Raw genomic sequence first — 19,060 nt, 5'->3', positions numbered from 1 at the left:
AGATTGTTGTGTTCCGCGAACTGTACGAAAGAATCTTGCTCGGAATATCCGGCCAGTCTTGCAGCTTTCAAGCTTAAATATATGTATTTTGATTCTGCTTCGTTTTTAAAATATACAATCATTTGTCCGATTGTCCGAATATATTTTGTTTGTCCAGTTTATTTTATCATTATATTCATAATGATAATAACAAAACAAAACAATTAGAAAGAGTGAATCGAAACGATCTTTGAAAGCGATGCGGTCTGGAATAAAAAAGATGAATTAACAAACACCATTCGATAAAAATCTCGAATCGTTTTACGAATTCTTGTCGTAGTGTCAGTTCCAAAGTTTCGCCGGTTTTTCGTCGGAATTTTGTATAAAATATTACTTCCGCGTTAGAGTTAGACACACGCGTGTTTAATTTAAAAGTTCTGTACATAGAACCAAACAAAAGGAAAAGAAAAAGAACAAAAAGAATTAATGAGTATTTATTTGATCGTGAGCGACGAATTTGTGCTTCGGAAAACTGGCGAAGAAGATGTGAAGTAATGTTCAAAATGCGATTCGTCGCCTTTTTCGCGCTGCTGCCGATGAAAAATCTGGTCGAAAGAGTTTATAAATAATAATTACTTTGAATAATCACGCTTTGCCTGTGGCTGGCGATAATGAATAAATTCTGTATCTCATTCATATCCTTATTCATACGCTGTAATATTAGTGTATAGTATACAAAAATTGTGCTCCGAATAACTCGAAGTATATATATTATATATATATATAATGTACTGTATACAATTGTTCAACAATAATCGTAGAATTTTTGCGTAATATATTTAACATGAATATATTCTCGCAGGTGTTTATTGTTATTGCTATGGGGGGCGGTCGCGCGACCCCAAAACGACCGCAACTTCCTGTAAAAGCTTGAACGATAATTTTGTACCACAGTTTGTATCGTCCGTGAGAACAATCATTGTTCAAAGAGGAAAGATATAATTATCGAAAAGAAGCGAGAACCGAAACAATGGGAGGATTGTTTTTCTTATTCCTGTACGGTTTTTACTGTTTTCAGAATCATCCACGAGAGCGGATTCACGCCGGAAGACTTCAAACAGTACAGGCCGGTTGTCTACAGCAATACGATACAATCTCTGGTCGCCATTCTCAGAGCTATGCCCAATCTTAACATCGTCTTTTCGACCAACGAACGAGAGGTGAGAGATTCCCGGGACTTGCTTGTTTACATGCTTGTTTATTTTCAACACAATAATAACAACAACAATAACATCAAATGTAATGACAACAATAACAATAACAACAACAACAACAACAACAACAACAACAACAAAGTACGACAAGAGCTATAGTGGAAAGAAAAGTTTCAATCTAAAAAATAAAACTGTTTATCGAGGCAGAAAGTGCCGGAAAGTTATTTTCTCATCTATTCGTACTTGCGAAGGTAATGAAAAAGATATTCGCCCTGGACGTAAATCAACTGAGAAATTGAGGAATCCAACATCGTTGTTAAACAAGCGTAGTACTGAATTCGATATCTGTATGAGTGATATTTTGTAAACTATATTTTTTCCTCTTACAAGCGATAAAGTCACATCAATTGTTGAAAAATCATAGAATGTGATTGTCATCGCCCTTGTCTTGTGTCGACTGAGAAAAGTTGACAATGTTGTTGAAACAATAGTAAAGAAAATATGGGATTATATAGTGCGGTCTGCCATAACCTTAAACCGTGTGAAAATAAGATGGGCAACGTATTATTTACAGTGTTGCCGTAAAAATTTACCGTCAACTTTCCTCAACGACTGTAAGAAGCAGAATAACAAACTTTCCAACAATTTCTTCCGAATGTTCGTTAGTAAAGATATTAATTATACTGTTCGGGAGGGAAGAAAAGTACAGCGGAACGAGATTTGCTTACTCGGTCGGTATTCCGACATCCGATCGAAAAATAGCTGATTGTCGCGATTTTTTTTTTTTTTTGTTTTTCGACGTTTAAAATACGCTAATCGGTACGATATTTTTTTTCAATATCAAATTAAAACACTCGCGGAGAAGAGAAAAATAATTTTTCAACGTTCGCTTGTGTTTTAATTTTTTTTTTTCTATTCTTTTTTGTTAACGGTTGAAAATGTTTTCGCAAAAAAAAAAGAGTCCTCACCATGTAAACACGGTTGTGGCCGTAAATATTATTCGAAATAAAATTTTTAAAAAGATTATTAATCGGTATGAAAGCCGTTGAAAAAAAAAAAAAAAAATGTTAAAACAAATATAAACGAAAGTGAATGTTAAAAAATTAATTTTCTCGCGAGGGATTTGATTTGACATTGAAAAAAATCAGACTGATTAGCGTATTTTGACCGTGATAAAATGAAAAAAAAAAATAAAAAAACAAAATGCACGATGCCTCGAATGTTGCACAACAACGATAATATCTCAACGACACGTGTCCTCCTGTGTCATAAATCGTACATCGGGTCGAGCACCAGCTTCACAATATACGTATATCCTGCAATATGTACATATGTATAGATACGTAGAAGAGAGTACATAGATACTGTATCGTAGTACAACAGGAGAGTAGCAACAGGTAAAGATGAAGCAATTATCGGCGTTGGTGTCGGCAGGTGCTACACTCTCTGCTCGAACACTCGATAGAGCCGCCAAACGCGAACGAACGAACCTCTCCAAGGGTTCTACATCCTCCTCCACATGCAAACCAGTCATCGAACAACGTGTTAAATATCGTACACCTCGACACGCTTAGCCTGCACCCTGCAACGCAACGAGACTCTTATATTATTATTGTTATTTTCACCCTTGTGCAACATCCACCCATCCACCACCTTCCTTCACCTCTTTTCCGATTGTTTTGCGGCGAATCTCTGAGCTCTCGAACCACCGTTCACAACCCGATGCTATATACCTGAATATGGTGAGAGTGGTGCAGGGTACTCGTCAGGGTACGAGCGAACTCCTCCACTGTAGTTGAATGGTTTTTTTTTACCGCTATTTATCTCCTTTTTGAAAGATCGTCGTCACTTTGGTTACACCGTTCTTTAAAGGAGATTCAAATGTCTTTTTAATATTGACTTCAGAGATGATGATTCAGGTAATAAATCTACAAGCTGTATGATATACACTTCATGCGATGTTATAAACGGTTCGAGTCACAATTGGACATCCATCCCTTGCGTAGGAGGACGACAAAGCAAAACTGTGATCATTACCTATTTGAAGATGGAAAAGGCCGATGTGCTCTTCTGTCACGGAACGCTGTAACCTTTCTGTACTTCTCTGCTGTCGCACAGTACCAACATCTGTGTATATATATATATATAGAGTTTAACGGAGGCGCGGGACGCAGCTTTGGTATATATTCGAAGCTAACGAAGGGTTGAAAAGGTCGATTGATCGGTCTTGCAGCCCAGCGAAACGTGTTCTCGTACCATCCTTCCCCCTTTCCCATCTTTCCGGCTGGGCCATGGTGTGGGGTCTTCTCTTAACTACCAGTTCTCTATTTATAGGCACATCCGAGGCACGCCGTTATTACAGTGGAAAGAAAAAAGGTCATTTCGGGGTCAGGTCGAACGGTCGTTCGCACCGTGCAGACATTGTCCAAGGAGAACGAAAGACCTGCGGATATTCCAAGGGTTTATCAATTCGACGAATGTTTCGCGGGTATACGGGATGACATTCCAATTGCTTGCTCTCCACGTGTCCGAGACACTCGGCACGAGGCAAACCGTTTCTCATGTTACGTTTTTCGCCGAGCTTATCGCCACCGTGCTCTTAATCGTTATTCTCCTCGTTGCACCCGGGACGGAGTTTATCAACAGTCCATTCCGGTGTCACCACGTCAGTAGATTGTAATAATGTTGTACACTCGCACTGTTCACACTTGTGCATCAAGTATGATCCAATTATTATACCCGTGGCGTAATCAAGGTAGGTACGTAATGAATGTTTCAACTGCGATACTACGTGCATCGAGTACTTTATGTCTTTGTTGCACATCATTCCTAGTCGTGTTATTGTACACTGTACACTCTTTCCTCGGTTACATGGTCGATCGCATTGTCACGAATGGATGTAGGGAGAAACCCGGTTAAAGAAATCGAAAAGTCTCTTTATCTTCACCGCATTAATCATTCTATCGCCTACCACCATGGCCATGATTAAAAGCCAAGGAATTTCTTTTCTCTAATCGTCAATATGGACTCATGTGTAGGTATATCAAGAATTCAATCAATATAATACACCATACCCCACGTACCTTGGGTGAGTCGTGAAGAAAACCGCTACTTGCGGTCTAGGAAAACGTGATTCATGCCCACTTAACCACAGTTGTATGCGTGTATAGACCGTGTGTTGGTGAAGAGAAAAAAAAAATAATAATAATGATCGTTCGTACGTATATGCATAAAGATTGTTTCATGGAATCTCGTCGTGATTCGATATCCACAATTCCAGTTTTCCGCCAAAGTTTCATTTACTCGCTTTCCTCCTAACAGGTTCTTGTGTGACGGGCAAGGCGGCTTATTTATGCAATTTGTATGGGTTATCGGCGTCGTATTATGCCTGTAGGTACACGATGCTCGAATGAGACAGCCAAGGCGAGACCGCGCGCCGTGGGAGGTCACTCACCTGTTGTGCGGACTGTTGCATGTTGGCTTCGCATCAATTACCTTGACAGTTTCTCAACCTCAACCTCATCGGGCCTAGTCAAGGTTACCCTTGACGTAATTTTCTCTTCTTCCTCGTCGACTAATGGATTTCCCATTCCCATTTCCCAGTCGACCCACATATCGTCGTCAAACGCCAGTTGGAAATCAAGGCAAACATTGTAACAACTTGCGGTTTCATGGTACAAGGTTTTTTTTTTTTATCCCCATTTATCCGCAATTAGATACATTCTGTTCGGCGAGTTTTCCTTCATACTACTTCGCAGTTGTGTTAACAACCAGCACACTTCAGTTTCGGGCCATCATGGTCGATGTTATAGTCATAGTCGGTGTGTTTTTGAAGCTTGAGGAGAACAATCCAGCCTTCCAGAAATAACCGCAGTGGATACTTTGATCTCGGTTGTGAAATTCGCAGTGACTCTTGTTTTCATAAACACATGACTAGAAAATGTCTTTGTGAAAATTCGAGATTGAATCAACTAACATCAAGGCGAGAAATAGCGATGAAACGGATCACGGACACATAGTGTTTGGAATACAGAGGTAAAGCTGTCGGATGGACAGGGGGAAGAGAAAGAAATCAAGTTAGGTCGAGTTTGGAATCGAGCCGTGAAGCTCTCACGGGGGATGGCAAAGTGCCCAACTCTTGTCAGTTGTTACAGGCAGCAGGTAGCCAATATTCATCACTGACTCCCCGACTATCAGCCACAGGTTGCTGACTGAATATACATGTATACGGGTACAGATTAGCCGGGTACTCGGGGTGATATATCGAACAGGTTGCAAGTATAGATCATCGCTTGGGAAGCCGCGAATTTGTGAAATTCGAAGTTTCGTTGTTATTGGTTACTGACCATTGCACGGAGAGAGATGAGTAGCAGATATATTAGGAAAAAAATTGAAAAGATAAGACGTAAGAAACAAATTGGTGTATAGATGGTTGTTTATTTCCTTGTTCTCCTCACTTACGAACGAGTCATTTGTGATGTACAAAACTATATGTGCTTATAGTGCGTGCCAAAAAAAAAACAAAGATGAGAAATATCGGGCGTCGATGTCTCTGACGTGTATCTATAATTGCTCCAACATTCGTCATTTATAGTAATCTATCTAATAAACTGTCCCTTATCGCAACCCATTATTATTGAATTTGTTACACCTCGTAAACAATTTCAATTGCTTCCAATTGGATTACATAGGTGTACCGTTATTATTCTAACATAGATCTAGTATTCGACTGATGATGAATATTAAGTAAGAAAAAAAAAATCTAAAATTGAAAAAACACCAGGTCAAGTGGATCGTGTGATGTGCAGATCGGTGATGTTGGCCGCGATCCGAATTGGCCTCTCGTTCTCGGATGTATTTTGTATTAGAGGCACGCCATACTGAAATGAGACTCGAAGACTGACATTGAATGATCGCGCAAGGTAGAAGAGCCTAGAGGCCAGCACCCGCACGTGTTTGCGTCATGATGTTTAGCTCGTCACTCGTGCACATATGTACCCACGCATCGTATAGATAACGTCCCACATATACATGCCACTTTGTCCATTCAGCGTAGAAAACTATGAAAGAAAAAACAGAAGACGTAAAATACCGAAAAGATTATGGTTGATCGAATTTTGTTTTTATCCTTTTTCATGCACTAAATCTCTTCGACCTCCTGCAATTTTTCATTTTAAAATGGCGGTCGATTTCAAATCAACTTTGAAATATGTGTTATAACTCTTTTCGTTACAAACGAGTATCGATGAAATTTGGAATGTAAATTTGTTCCATCGATCTTCGTGTTTCTCAATTTTTTCACGAATTTCCGCACACAAAATTCACTTTGACAATGTTCCGAATTCTTCAAGTGGACAACGCGTCGCCATTTGCTGGTAATAATTTTCCCACTCCGCGGCAAAATTTGTACTCAATTTCTGTTCGGGGTCAAATAAGCGACTTTTCAAATCCCCTTTCTCTTTATAATACACATGTCTTATCGGTTGTGTACCCGCTATTATTACGTCCATTGAAAATAAATCCCATATCCGGCGATACTGATACACATGACGCTATACAGGTACAACGATTTATCAGACTTATACATTTAATTTTTATCGCAATATATTTATTATATTTCAAACAGTCAGTCGCGTTATAACGTGCGATGCCGTTTACGCGTAACCGATCGTAAGAGTTAACAGATACGAAAACGCTTCACAGGATAACTGTCATGGTTTCCAAAGGCGCGGCGAGCGAAAGATCGAATAACGCTCGCGAAATTTATCTTTCAACCAAGTCTGGTATGACAAACTGTTCAGTCATTTATGCTGTAATATATAGAATGTTTTTTCAATATTTCCAGACCGATGCTAAGATGGTGTTCGACGTTATCCAACGGATGGAGGACACCGAGCCGTTCAGCGAAGAACTACTGGCTGCTATGAAGAGGCTTTGGGCCGACAACGGGGTCCAAGAGTGTTTCGGGAGGAGTAACGAGTACCAGCTGAACGATTCGGCTAAATAGTGAGTCCCTTGTTTATATTTACTTGCCCAACTACTCTCCGTATCCTCTACGTCGTCTTCCTCCCTCAATCCCGAATCCTCTGTTATATACATCCGTACATATCCATGTGTACGTTATTAATACCCTTGTGTATTAACGCATACTCCACGTACGTTAACCTGTATATTATGTGAATCGATATCGCGTACCTGCAGCTTTCGCCTTATCAGCATCATCATCGTCATCGTTACTGACAATTTCACAATTGCCTATTACACATGGAAACATGTATAGGTACACATTGACATCGTATAAATATACGGATCATCGATCATCGATGTTGCATGTTCTATGCATCGAGAAAAGACAGTTCGTCAAAAGTGTAAGTGCACGTATAATATTAGGAAGAAGGAAATCTTCTTGATTTATTATTATAAGCGTACATACAGCATCTGATGTAAATCCGACCAACAGTGGACGTCATATCCTCTGCACATATAACCACATCCTGTGAATGTGGACATTTCATCGCGGTGATGTTGCGTGTACATAGGTTTGTATAGTTTTTAGTCTCTCTTATGCATTGCGTATGTACGGAAGAAGAAAACGAAACAAACCAAAAGAAAACCAAAAAATGATCTGAAAGCACAAACGATATTCGAAAATATAAGAAATATAAGAATTACACGCAAGTGTAAATATGTATATATACAGTATACCTTCACGATATGTTTTATTATACTTATAGAAAATAAATCATTATCTGTATAATAGTATATAACATACCTTGTGCACGAGTTACGTAGACGCCGTATAAAAGACGACGGATTATCCCGCGAGAATAAGGAAAAGAAGGAAACAAAGGAGATGAAGAAGTGGGAGAAAAAGTAGATGAGGTAAAAAAAAAAGGGGAAAGAAAAGGAGGATTAAAACGAGACGCGGGGAAAAAGAGTCTCCGGGGAATGAGAAATAAAAAATATAATGTACCTGCATCCTCCCCTCAAAGAGTGATCAAGTTCTTCTCTCCTCGAGTTGTGACAGGGATTGCGGTAAAGCTGAGAAACAGAGGGAGAGAGAAAGAAGGGAGCTTGCGCGTGGTCTGTAAAAATCCCTCAGCGGTCGACGCCACGTAAAAATTTACCACCCTACCCTCCGGAGGACAGTGCATTGCCTATCCTGCGGAGAAACGGCGAGAGCTTGGCCAGTGGAGTAGGCCAGAAAAGCTGCTGCGGAATAACCTCCTCGATACCATCCCTGCATAGGATACGCATGTGTAAACTTATTCATACGAAAAGCATTATATTATATATGCAATGTGTAACGGGCTTGCTTGGTAGGCGGGTACGCCATACATATATATATATATATATGTACAGGTATATGTATACCTATTCTATGTAAAATGTTGAAAGCTCGCCTGCAGCACGATGAGCTTGCGCGCACAACCGCAACCATCACCATCACCTTTGTTTCGCATGTGCCGAGGAAAAACGCAACGGTGGTCACCGACTTAAAGCTGGTGCGGTTCGGAATATACGTATACCCGTGTATACATATATATTTTGTAGATGTATATATATACACACCTACGTACATACATACATACATACATATATGTATTCACACACATATGTATGTACGCGTATGTACGTACATTGAGAGAGGAATAAAAAAGGAAAGAGCGACGACGAGAGACGGAGAGAGCTGAACGGTGCGGGAGGGAGGGCGAGAGAGAGAGAGAGAGAGAGAGGTAACCTCTCGTGTCGTATTGATCGGGAGTGACGTCACGCCACGCCCGTGTCACGTGGCGATAAAATGGCCGACTTCGCCCCCTGCTGCTGCCTACCCCCAACATTCACCCCCCCCCCCCTCCTCCTCTCCCTCTCGAAAATCCCGTTTCCTCGTCTTCTCATCACCCACAATCTCTCTCCCTTTCCTTCCTCCCCCTCCCTTCAACCCCAACGCCTTTCGGATACCCTTGCAACTGCACTTCTTGTGTAGATGTGTGTTATATATGTATATATATATATACACACACACACACCTTATACACTGCAGATGGTAAATTTATGTATATTGTTACGGTGTTGAGTTTGGAAGTGACGATTTTTTTTTTTTTTTTCTTTCATCTCATCGTTCTCCGCTACCGGATGAAAAACTTGCAGGTACTGACTCACGTGTGGTAGGGAAAAAGAAATCGTTTCCGAAGGATATACCCTTCAATCCAATTTTAAAAGGTCGCTTGGACGGAATTCGAAATTTTCCATTTAAATAACTTTGGGCAGCGGAGCGGGGGCAGAATGTCATTTTTCTTCTTTTCTTTTTTTTTTTACATTTTCCATTGTTACCGCTCGGCAGCATTTAATGACACACGGATTTGATTTTGCACAGAAACATTTTCTACAGGATTCAATTCTCGCCAAAAGTGTCAATTTGATTTTGTTTTTGTAAAGTCAATATGGTTCAGCCTGTGTCAAAGACGAAAGAAGATAGTTTGAAACGATACAAACTACTATAATATGTATATTGTATGTATCGGAGGATATCGATTGTGTTCAGAATTTGGTTTTGATTAGAATCGATTCGACAAATCTGTTTCTTACAGCTCAAAAAATGATCGCTCGAATTCGTAATTTCGTTATTTTTATTTTATTTTATTTCATTTTATTTTTTATCCTTCTATTATACACATTGTTTAATATAACGGTTGTTTCGAAATTTCGATAATTTTTATAACCACACGTGAATTTTACACTTCCGTCATATTACGGTATAACTATAGAAATAATCTAGGCGTTGCTGAATATAGTTTACCGAAAATTCCACATGCATACATCGTATACACAATTAAATTGAACAAGCACTCAGTTCCTCGACGAAATTGCACCTTATTTTTAAAGCTCCCCATTCCTTTTCCCCGGAAACTCGAACCGTCGAAGCTGCATCTGGTGACCGCGAATTATATATCATCAGCAATTCGCGTTCCATGTTGATTCGATATGAAGCCACATCGAAAGCTTGACGCACAACCTGGCCTACGATTCGATCGTTTCGAAACTATTACGAACCTAATCCTTTGAAATGTATTATGATAGTTGATATTACGGGTAGCTCTAAAGAACTTGAGTGTTAAATGGTGTAGTCGTCGTTACAACGTCGTGCAAATAATATAGGCATGAGGACGAGGGGGTCGAAACATCACGAATCCAAAGGTGGCAGCTGCAGCAAAAAATCAACGCAACATATCGAAGAGTAAAATTTCGAAACAAAACAAAACAAAACATAAGTTTTGTCGAAAAATCGCGATTAATCGTCCAGATTCCTCCTTTGATTGGCGTCGACTCCCTCGGTATAAATGATACTAGAATTCACGTTCAACCGATGAACGGACAATCGGACATGCGGACCGTTGAATTGACAGCTAAATATTCGGTAGATATACCTCACGAAACAATACAGGATACGTAAAAATGGATTCCGATAGTAAGGTCAAATTGCTGATAAATTGTTTTTTGGTTCTATCTACATTTACGATTTCTTTCTCGTTTTCTGACGGCAATGTTTGTTCTTAAATATCAATCGTAAGATCTATGAATAAAAATATACCAGTGACGTACTTTTGGTTGTAAGTATAATAAAAACCGAACGTTTTGTGTCTGCGTTTCAGCTTCCTCGACGATTTGGACCGGTTAGGTGCCAGGGAGTATCAACCAACGGAACAGGACATTCTCAGGACTCGAGTGAAAACCACTGGGATAGTAGAGGTCCACTTTTCGTTCAAGAACCTCAACTTCAAGTGAGCATAGCCAATTTTGTTTTCTCAATTTTCAACGATATGTAATGCATTTTTTCTTGCGAGTTTTTTTCCCCTTCATACACCTGAACGTGATATATACAACGATCATTGAATTATTACGCGTTTCGTGATGTATAACGGTCGATCACAACAGGTTCTGGAATCGATACAGTCAACAAGGGTACTATAAAGTTGATTATGTTAAATTCGATCGCTCAAATAATAGCCGTTTATAACAGTAGTAATTGTATACGCTACGACGTGTGGTTGGAACAGGCGTGTGCCGCCTTTATCGTGTCTCGTAGAGTACGGATGGACTGTATAAAATGTACATAGTGAGCCATATAGGTATATATATATATACACACACACACACAGGCACAACGGCTGTTCGGAGTTCTGGTTCATCAATTATTCGTTCCGCGATGCGGCCTTATACATAATATATGTATATATATCATCTCGATTATTATAACTGCAATTTGAACTGATTTGACGAGCATCGAGTATAAAGACTGTGCAGAAGTATGAAGAGGTACAATCAGCTTTTGGTCTCTCTTGCTGTGTAATAAACTGGCGACGAAATATAAAGGGAAATTAAGGGGATTGATTTTTAATTCGTTATTTTTCACTGATTTTTTCATAGTTTTTCTTATTATTTAACTTCAGGTTATTCGACGTCGGTGGCCAGAGGAGTGAGCGCAAAAAGTGGATCCATTGTTTCGAGGATGTAACAGCCATCATATTTTGCGTAGCCATGTCCGAGTACGATCAAGTTCTTCACGAGGACGAGACAACGGCAAGTTACCAAATCGTTTGTAATAATATTCATATTCGTATGGTGTAAAATTTTTTGAAATAACGTTCAAAGTTCGAAGCTCGTTTCATTGAATCTACAATACCGGAGAAGTTGAAATCAATTTGAGGAAAAACCGAGTCGGTTTGAAGTCTGTTTGAAATGAAGTCCAGACGTTATTCCGTGAATCAGGGGGGATAAAAACCTGCGAGGAATAAAAAGAAATTGGAAACCTGGCATTTTCTTGTAAAGATCAATGGGCGTTGAGTGGCTTCACCAGTTTAGCAGAGCACTTGTCACGTATTGAGTTCGCTGACTTGGAGAGTGAACACTTTTAAGGTTTTAAGAACGAGACGGAAGGTGTGATAGAGACAGATAGCTGAAAATGAATGGAGCTGCAGTGACGTGAGACTTGAATGAACGCAGAAATCAAGGGATCAAGGGATCAATTGGTCGCCTGACAATGAGAGAACGAGACAGGAGGACCGAGAGACACACGTGGGAAGAAGTGTATTAGTGCAACGACTCACGTTGCTTGTGTCAAAGTGTCAATTGATCGTCGAGGTGCCGCGGACGTAACCTGAATTTTAAACAAAACCAGAGCAGTGCCTCGATTAGGGAACGATGAAATATCGCGCCGCCGCGCCGCGAGTCCGGAAATCAATTTCACCGCCTCATCTCGGCATCAATTTATAAAATGCCCGACGATATTCTCTAACCAATACGAAACTCACATATTCGAACAATTAACGCTAAGCATCGAACTTTCTGATTACAGAACCGGATGCAGGAGAGCTTGAAGCTTTTCGACTCGATTTGCAACAACAAGTGGTTCACGGACACGTCGATAATTCTTTTCTTGAACAAAAAGGATCTCTTCGAGGAAAAGATCCGCAAATCGCCCCTGACCATATGCTTCCCCGAATACGCCGGTGGGTAGAAAACGTCTTACACTAGGAGCGAAAGATCTCTCCGATCGTCTTTGAAGTTGAATTTTCGGAATCTACCAAATCCTAATCTAGTTTTCTTCCTTTTTCAGGCGCCCAAGAATACGGCGAAGCGGCTGCCTACATCCAGGCACAATTCGAGGCAAAGAACAAATCTACTTCGAAAGAGATTTACTGCCATATGACATGCGCCACCGACACAAATAACATTCAGTTTGTCTTCGACGCTGTGACAGACGTGATTATAGCTAATAATCTTCGCGGCTGCGGTCTCTACTAGCCTAATTCAATAACGTAATACATCCTATTTAAACAACCTATAATTATAAGCGTGAACAATTGACGAGAAAAAAGGGCCGCGAGCAGAAGAGAGAAAGAGGAAAAGATGGAGAGATCGAGAGCTGCCGTTAGGAAGAGGGAGGATTGGAATGAAGAAGTAGGAAGAAACAAAGTGAAAACAACAAGAAAGAAGGGAAATGGAAATGCGAAAGGATAAGAAATGAAAGGAATAGAACGTGATTAATTACAACGCTTCTGTAAAACCTGTTAAACGGTTTTCAATCCAACTTTATCATTATATATATTTAACTGTTTTATATGTACAGTGGCTCTTAAACGTATACATAATATACTGTATGAATAGGGTATATCGAGTACATACATTAATAGAATCTTACGTAACTAGAGAGAAAAAGAGGGAGAGTGTGAGAGAGAGAGAGAGAGTGAGAGTGAGAGTGAGAGAGAGAGGGTGAGAGAGCGAGAGGGGGGAAGAGAGAGGGAGAGAGAGAGGGAAAGAGTGTGAGAGAAGAGTGTGTGTGTGTGTGTGTGTGTGAGAGAGAGAGAGAGGAAGAGAGAGAGAGCTAATCATTACTACATTGGTGAGTTATTGAAAAATCTCGACGTCAACAGACGATTGAATTTTATTCGTCGTATAAATATACGCAATTTGCAGTGGAGGCTGGTGAGTTGCGATTCAGATCTGAAACGTTCGTTGAAGCGAGATTTTTATTTTTTATTTTTCTCTGTTATATATCGAACGCTGAAAATATTATCGAGCGTTCACCGCATTCATTAAAGGTTTCTCATTATAAATTACTACACAGCTGTGCCAGATTCTCGAGATACGAAACTCTCGGTCTTGATCTGAAATTTAAGTATCACAAAAATCCTTTTTTTGTGATACTTAAAATCCGCTTTTTTTTCCCCGAATTTATGAGGGCGAGAGATTTGAATTATCGTTATTAAAGGTTGCGATATTTTAGCTAGTGTATCGTTGGATTCATTTACTCAAAAACAAAGACCACGAATAATACGGATATACAACAAACAGGTAAATATTGTGATCGAGGTGAAAAAATTGCACAAATTGTTTATTTATATATTTTTTTTTTTTTTACATCCGATTCGTGAATATCGCAGATGTAACGAAAATACTGCAATTCACGAGGCGCACAGGGCAACTGCACAAAGGGGATAAAATTTTCGAATAAAATAAATCGAGTTCAAATCATATATGCACATATACTACACACGCACATGATATATACCGTACGCAGCGTACAGTTTTTATCACTTACAAATCGCAGTAGAGACAGAGAAAGATATAGAGTCGGCAATCAAAGAAGCAACAAAAGTAATACTTAAGTGATCAAATTTAAAAAAAAAAAATTATTATTACGTATTATTATTATTCTAATTAAATAAAAGTAAACATACGCGCAAATATATAAATTTTTTTTACTACTCTGTCGTCCTTTTTCATATTTAGTTTTTACCATATTATTATTATTATTATTATTATTATTATTTTATCTGCTTAACTCGTTCCTGGATACGTAAAGTTTAATTTTTTTCTTCTTTTATAATTAAATAAATGAGTTTTCACGACATGTATATAAATATTATAAATTCATCTGGGAAACCATCGTCATGGAAAATAACAATCATATAATTCTCTGATCGCAGTTTCGCAATTTAATGAGAACAGTCCAAAGAGCGATTATAATTATTTTTTGTTGAATTTGTATGAGTAAAAAAAAAAATTGGTAGTTTAATGGCGAAAGCGCTGTTTTATAATTATTACGTGTAATACGTTTGTGGTTTAGTTCCAATGCAATAGTCGTTCCGAAGGAAACAAGGCTTACATTTCTATTTACGGACCTCTGCCTCAATCGCGTTGGTTTTGGAAATTTTACTTTGCGTCATTTGTACGCTATGATTTGCTTACGTTTATACACTTGAATTTATCAATCCAATATCCTCACAACGTGAAACGTATACCCCAATATATAATAATCACGTCACGGCGTTATAATAATTACACGTGACCTGATAGAACTCGAGTTATTATAGAACAAATCTACGGTGGCATTTATTTATTCTATACAATTAAAAACAAAAAGGTTTAAAAAGAAATGGTAGTAATTTATAGTTCATACTCACGCGATTGCATCACGCGCATGTTGGTACAGACTCCGTTTGGCGGCGTACGATAATTTATAATGTTATAAGAAAAATATTAGCGCTAGATGATAAAAAAAAAAAAAAAAAAAAAAAAAAGTAAAGAAATAAAATATATATACATATACATGTATTGTATATATATATTCGACACACATGCACAAATAAATGATTGTTCAATTAAAAATATTACCCGGCAATTATATAATCCTGGGCTAGTACGTCTTTATCCGAAAACGTATTTTTCTAACAACATATTATCTCTTAGATGCGATCATTTTCTATTATAGGCATGCAATTTATTTGTCTTTATCGTCAGTATTTTCTTAGCCTTTTTTTTTCTATTGCTTGTCCGTTAGTTTCTTCGTTTTTCATTATTTAGAAAAAAAAAATATATATATATATATACGTATATATATATATATATATATATATATATATATATATATATTCACAACTATTTTGACAATATCCTGGTAGCACTGCATTTTCGGAGCGGGAGAATGAAATGATTACATGTACACACAAAACAAAAGCTCATACGGGACCTCACAGCGTAAATATATATTATAATAATTCATATACTATACATTCAAAGTTACAAATTTAAACAGTCAAAAAAAAAGAAAAAGAAAAAAAGAAAAAAAAAACCAATACACAGATTTCGTTGCGCACAGTCGTAAGATTCGAGGCACTGTAATAGGAGAGTCAAGAAAAATAGCGCGTATAGAAGAAAGAAGTAAGAGACCAAAGGAACAGATGAATGAAAAACGATGAAAAGAAAAATTTTAATTAAAAATGCACGAATATTTTTCGCTCCTGAAGTACTCTTAAACACTGATATTTTCATATCTATTATATTTTACTATTACGCAAATAAAGTGAGAGCATGAAAGAAAAACGAAGAAAACGAAAAAAAAAAAAAAACAAAAACAAAATAGCTACGATCGTTCAAGAAGGAGTAAATTATTATAGAAACACTCGAGTAGCAATTCGAACGGGGTTTAATTATGACAAATGAACGAAGTAATAATAATAATCATAATGACAATGAAACTTGGAGAAAAAGAGAAGGAACAGCAGAACGAACCGATATGTGAAAACACAAAAACCGAGATTAATTATTCCTACAACGTCGCACGACGTTATACGCGTATTTTACAAAATGCAAACGAGGCTATTTAATTATCATACAGCTACCCGAGGCGTATAAGCTAATTAACAAATGGCTAGACGCACCTGCATCGCTGCAACAGATCTTTAACAAAATGACACGTATATTTGTAAATATTCTGTACTCACCGTAGGAAAAAGGGAAATGCGAAAAGAATAACGTTGCGAAAGAAGTGGAAGTAACAGAAATCACCATTGAGATATCCAAGTATACGTTCACTTGACAAAGGATTAAAATGAACATGCTGGTAGAAAAGTATTGGAAGAAAGTACACGTGGGCACACAGACTGAAAGAAAGATTCCGAATTGCATCGAGGAAGAGGAAGAGATTACGAAGGGACGAGCAACTGCCGTCAGCTAAATATATATATAGTTGAAATTGATATACAGGGGTGAAAAGTGTTTGCACAAACGATGAAAACAATAATTCAATCTTATAATTATAAAAAGTATAGAAGAAGATGACTTAAAAAAATAGTTTAAAGAAGAAAAAAAAAAAAAACAAAGAAGAAGGAGAACGAAAGAGAAATACGTACCAAATATAATTACGTGCCAACGAGCATGGGGGTAATAATTTTAGTTAAACGTGATGTCTGTTCTAATAGTAGAGCTAACTAAATTGAAAAATTATTATTATTATTATTATTGTTGTTGTTGTGATTATTGTTGTTATTATTATCATTATTGTTGTTGTTGTTATTATTATTATTATTATGAAACGCGAAAGGCTGCGTGACGAAAGCAGGCGAGAATTTGTTTCTGTGTGTTTCTGCGCGACAAAGAGAGAGAGAGAGAGAGAGAGAGAGAGAGAGAGAGAGAGAAGAGCGGATCGTTGATTGTGGATTGCTGCGTGTGGCTAAATTAATATTATTCGAATTTTGAAGTTTGGAACAGCGTTGCGATTCACGATGCATGTCCTTAGTTCATTGATTGCTGCTGAAATAATAATAATAATAATATTAATAATAATAACAATAATAATAATAATAATAATATACGAACCAAGCACGGACCTACTTAATTCAGGAACGTAGTTATTCAAACGTTTATAGAAAACACGAGTCGACAAAATAACGATATGTAATACATTTAATGATCTTCGATGAAAATTCTGTTTTGAAAAATAATGTCATGTAGGGAATGGGGTGTGGCAACAAGAGGATGATAAATTGTGAATGATGACTGACGAATGATGAATGGGGAGAAGGATGAGGGAGGTTGAAAAATAGGTGAAAAATAATATGTGTGTTACGTATAATATGTTATTGTAGAGAGAAGAGGGGGGGGGGGAAACGATTTAAGAAAAAAACGACAAGGAAAATTTGAGGGAAAAGTATGCGTGTAAGGATCCTAACGATTATATCTGTACCCATTATTATTGCGTTATCGTATTATTACGAGTATGATTAACAATAATTATGTAATTACACGTATTAATGGAAATGATAAATAATCGATTAAATATTTGTGTGAATTGCATATTTGCGGTATATTCGAAAAAAACATTTATATATAATACATATATATTAGGAAAGCGTGCTAGCCAAATGAACGTTAACGATCATTTTATAATTGTCTGCTAAACTATGAGATCGAATGAACGTTTGAATTCGAAAACAGAGAAGCAAAAACTAATGCGAACAGACGAAATGTGAATAATTAAACGAACCATTGGGATGTGAGGTATAAAAAATAATTGTAATAGTAATTGATATGTATTAAAATTTTATTTGATTTTTTTTTTTTTTTTTTTCATTCGTACAACCATTCAAAGAAAATCATTGATTATCGTCATTAGCTGCCAAAGATTATTGCCATATGTAAATCGTCAGTCTAATAATGACTCATACTACGTGTTTTTTTTTTTTTTATTTTGTTTTTTTTTTTTACTTTGCTTATCGAAAATAAGTTTTGAAAAGAGAGAAAGAGACAACGAGAGAGAAACAGAACGACAAGTTTGTCATGCGAAAGACAGAGAAATGTGTGCGCGGGAAGGAGTGCGACCATTTGAAGAATAGCGCGGTGTCGATTAATTCTTAACTATTGATCGTGAAATGGTTGAAAAAAAGTATGAAAGAATAGAAACTGATGATAAAAGCGGAAAACAAAAGAATAAAAAGAAATAAGATAATAAACATGTCCCAATATAAGTTGACGAAGAATCAGAAGTAGAAGAAGCAGAAGAAGAAGAAGAAAATGACAAAAGATAATTTGACGATCCCTATCAAAAAATCGCAAGTCATGCAAAAATTCAAAACTCGTGACTTGATTTGTTTTTTAACATATTAGCTTATACGTAAAAAAAAAAAAAAACAATTTACCGCAACGAGTCTCTTCGCCATACCTACCATATTATTAATAGTGCCATTGCTACATTCCTTGCCATAATTTATTACATATTATATGCATAAAAATTAGTGTTTATTGCACGTAGAAAAATTCTATATCACCCAATCCCACCGCTGTACGCATACAAGGCATATTTGAACGAGAAACGAGAATAACCCGATAACGATAGGAAATTAAAGACTTAGCCAGTTGTTGAATGAGACGGTTGAACAGTCGTTAAAAAAAAATCATGAATCGTTAAAACGAACACTAATATCGGCCAAAGTATTTTTTTCCTGTTTTTTTGCCGTGGAAGAGACATTTAAAAAAAAAAGGCATGGAAATCGTATCGAAATGCAATTATCATTAATACGGGGAAA

The 19,060-nt window shown here is 37.4% G+C and overlaps 1 protein-coding gene across 1 annotated transcript in view; it reads left to right on the top strand.

Annotated features, from left to right (window-relative positions):
- LOC124186667 (guanine nucleotide-binding protein G(o) subunit alpha) overlaps positions 1-16,836 on the top strand; it is a 34,554-nt gene extending 17,718 nt beyond the window's left edge. Inside the window, exons 4-9 of the mRNA XM_046578551.1 lie at positions 1,058-1,199; positions 7,039-7,199; positions 10,847-10,975; positions 11,645-11,774; positions 12,550-12,703; positions 12,811-16,836. Coding sequence (XP_046434507.1) covers positions 1,058-1,199; positions 7,039-7,199; positions 10,847-10,975; positions 11,645-11,774; positions 12,550-12,703; positions 12,811-12,998 — 904 coding nt within the window. The 3' untranslated portion in view covers positions 12,999-16,836. The remainder of the gene's footprint in view (positions 1-1,057; positions 1,200-7,038; positions 7,200-10,846; positions 10,976-11,644; positions 11,775-12,549; positions 12,704-12,810) is intronic.
- The last annotated feature ends 2,224 nt before the right edge of the window (positions 16,837-19,060 follow it).

The sequence above is a fragment of the Neodiprion fabricii genome, chromosome 1 (genome assembly GCF_021155785.1).
Source record: "Neodiprion fabricii isolate iyNeoFabr1 chromosome 1, iyNeoFabr1.1, whole genome shotgun sequence".
Taxonomy (NCBI): domain Eukaryota; kingdom Metazoa; phylum Arthropoda; class Insecta; order Hymenoptera; family Diprionidae; genus Neodiprion; species Neodiprion fabricii.
This window is presented reverse-complemented; position numbering and strand designations above follow the sequence as displayed.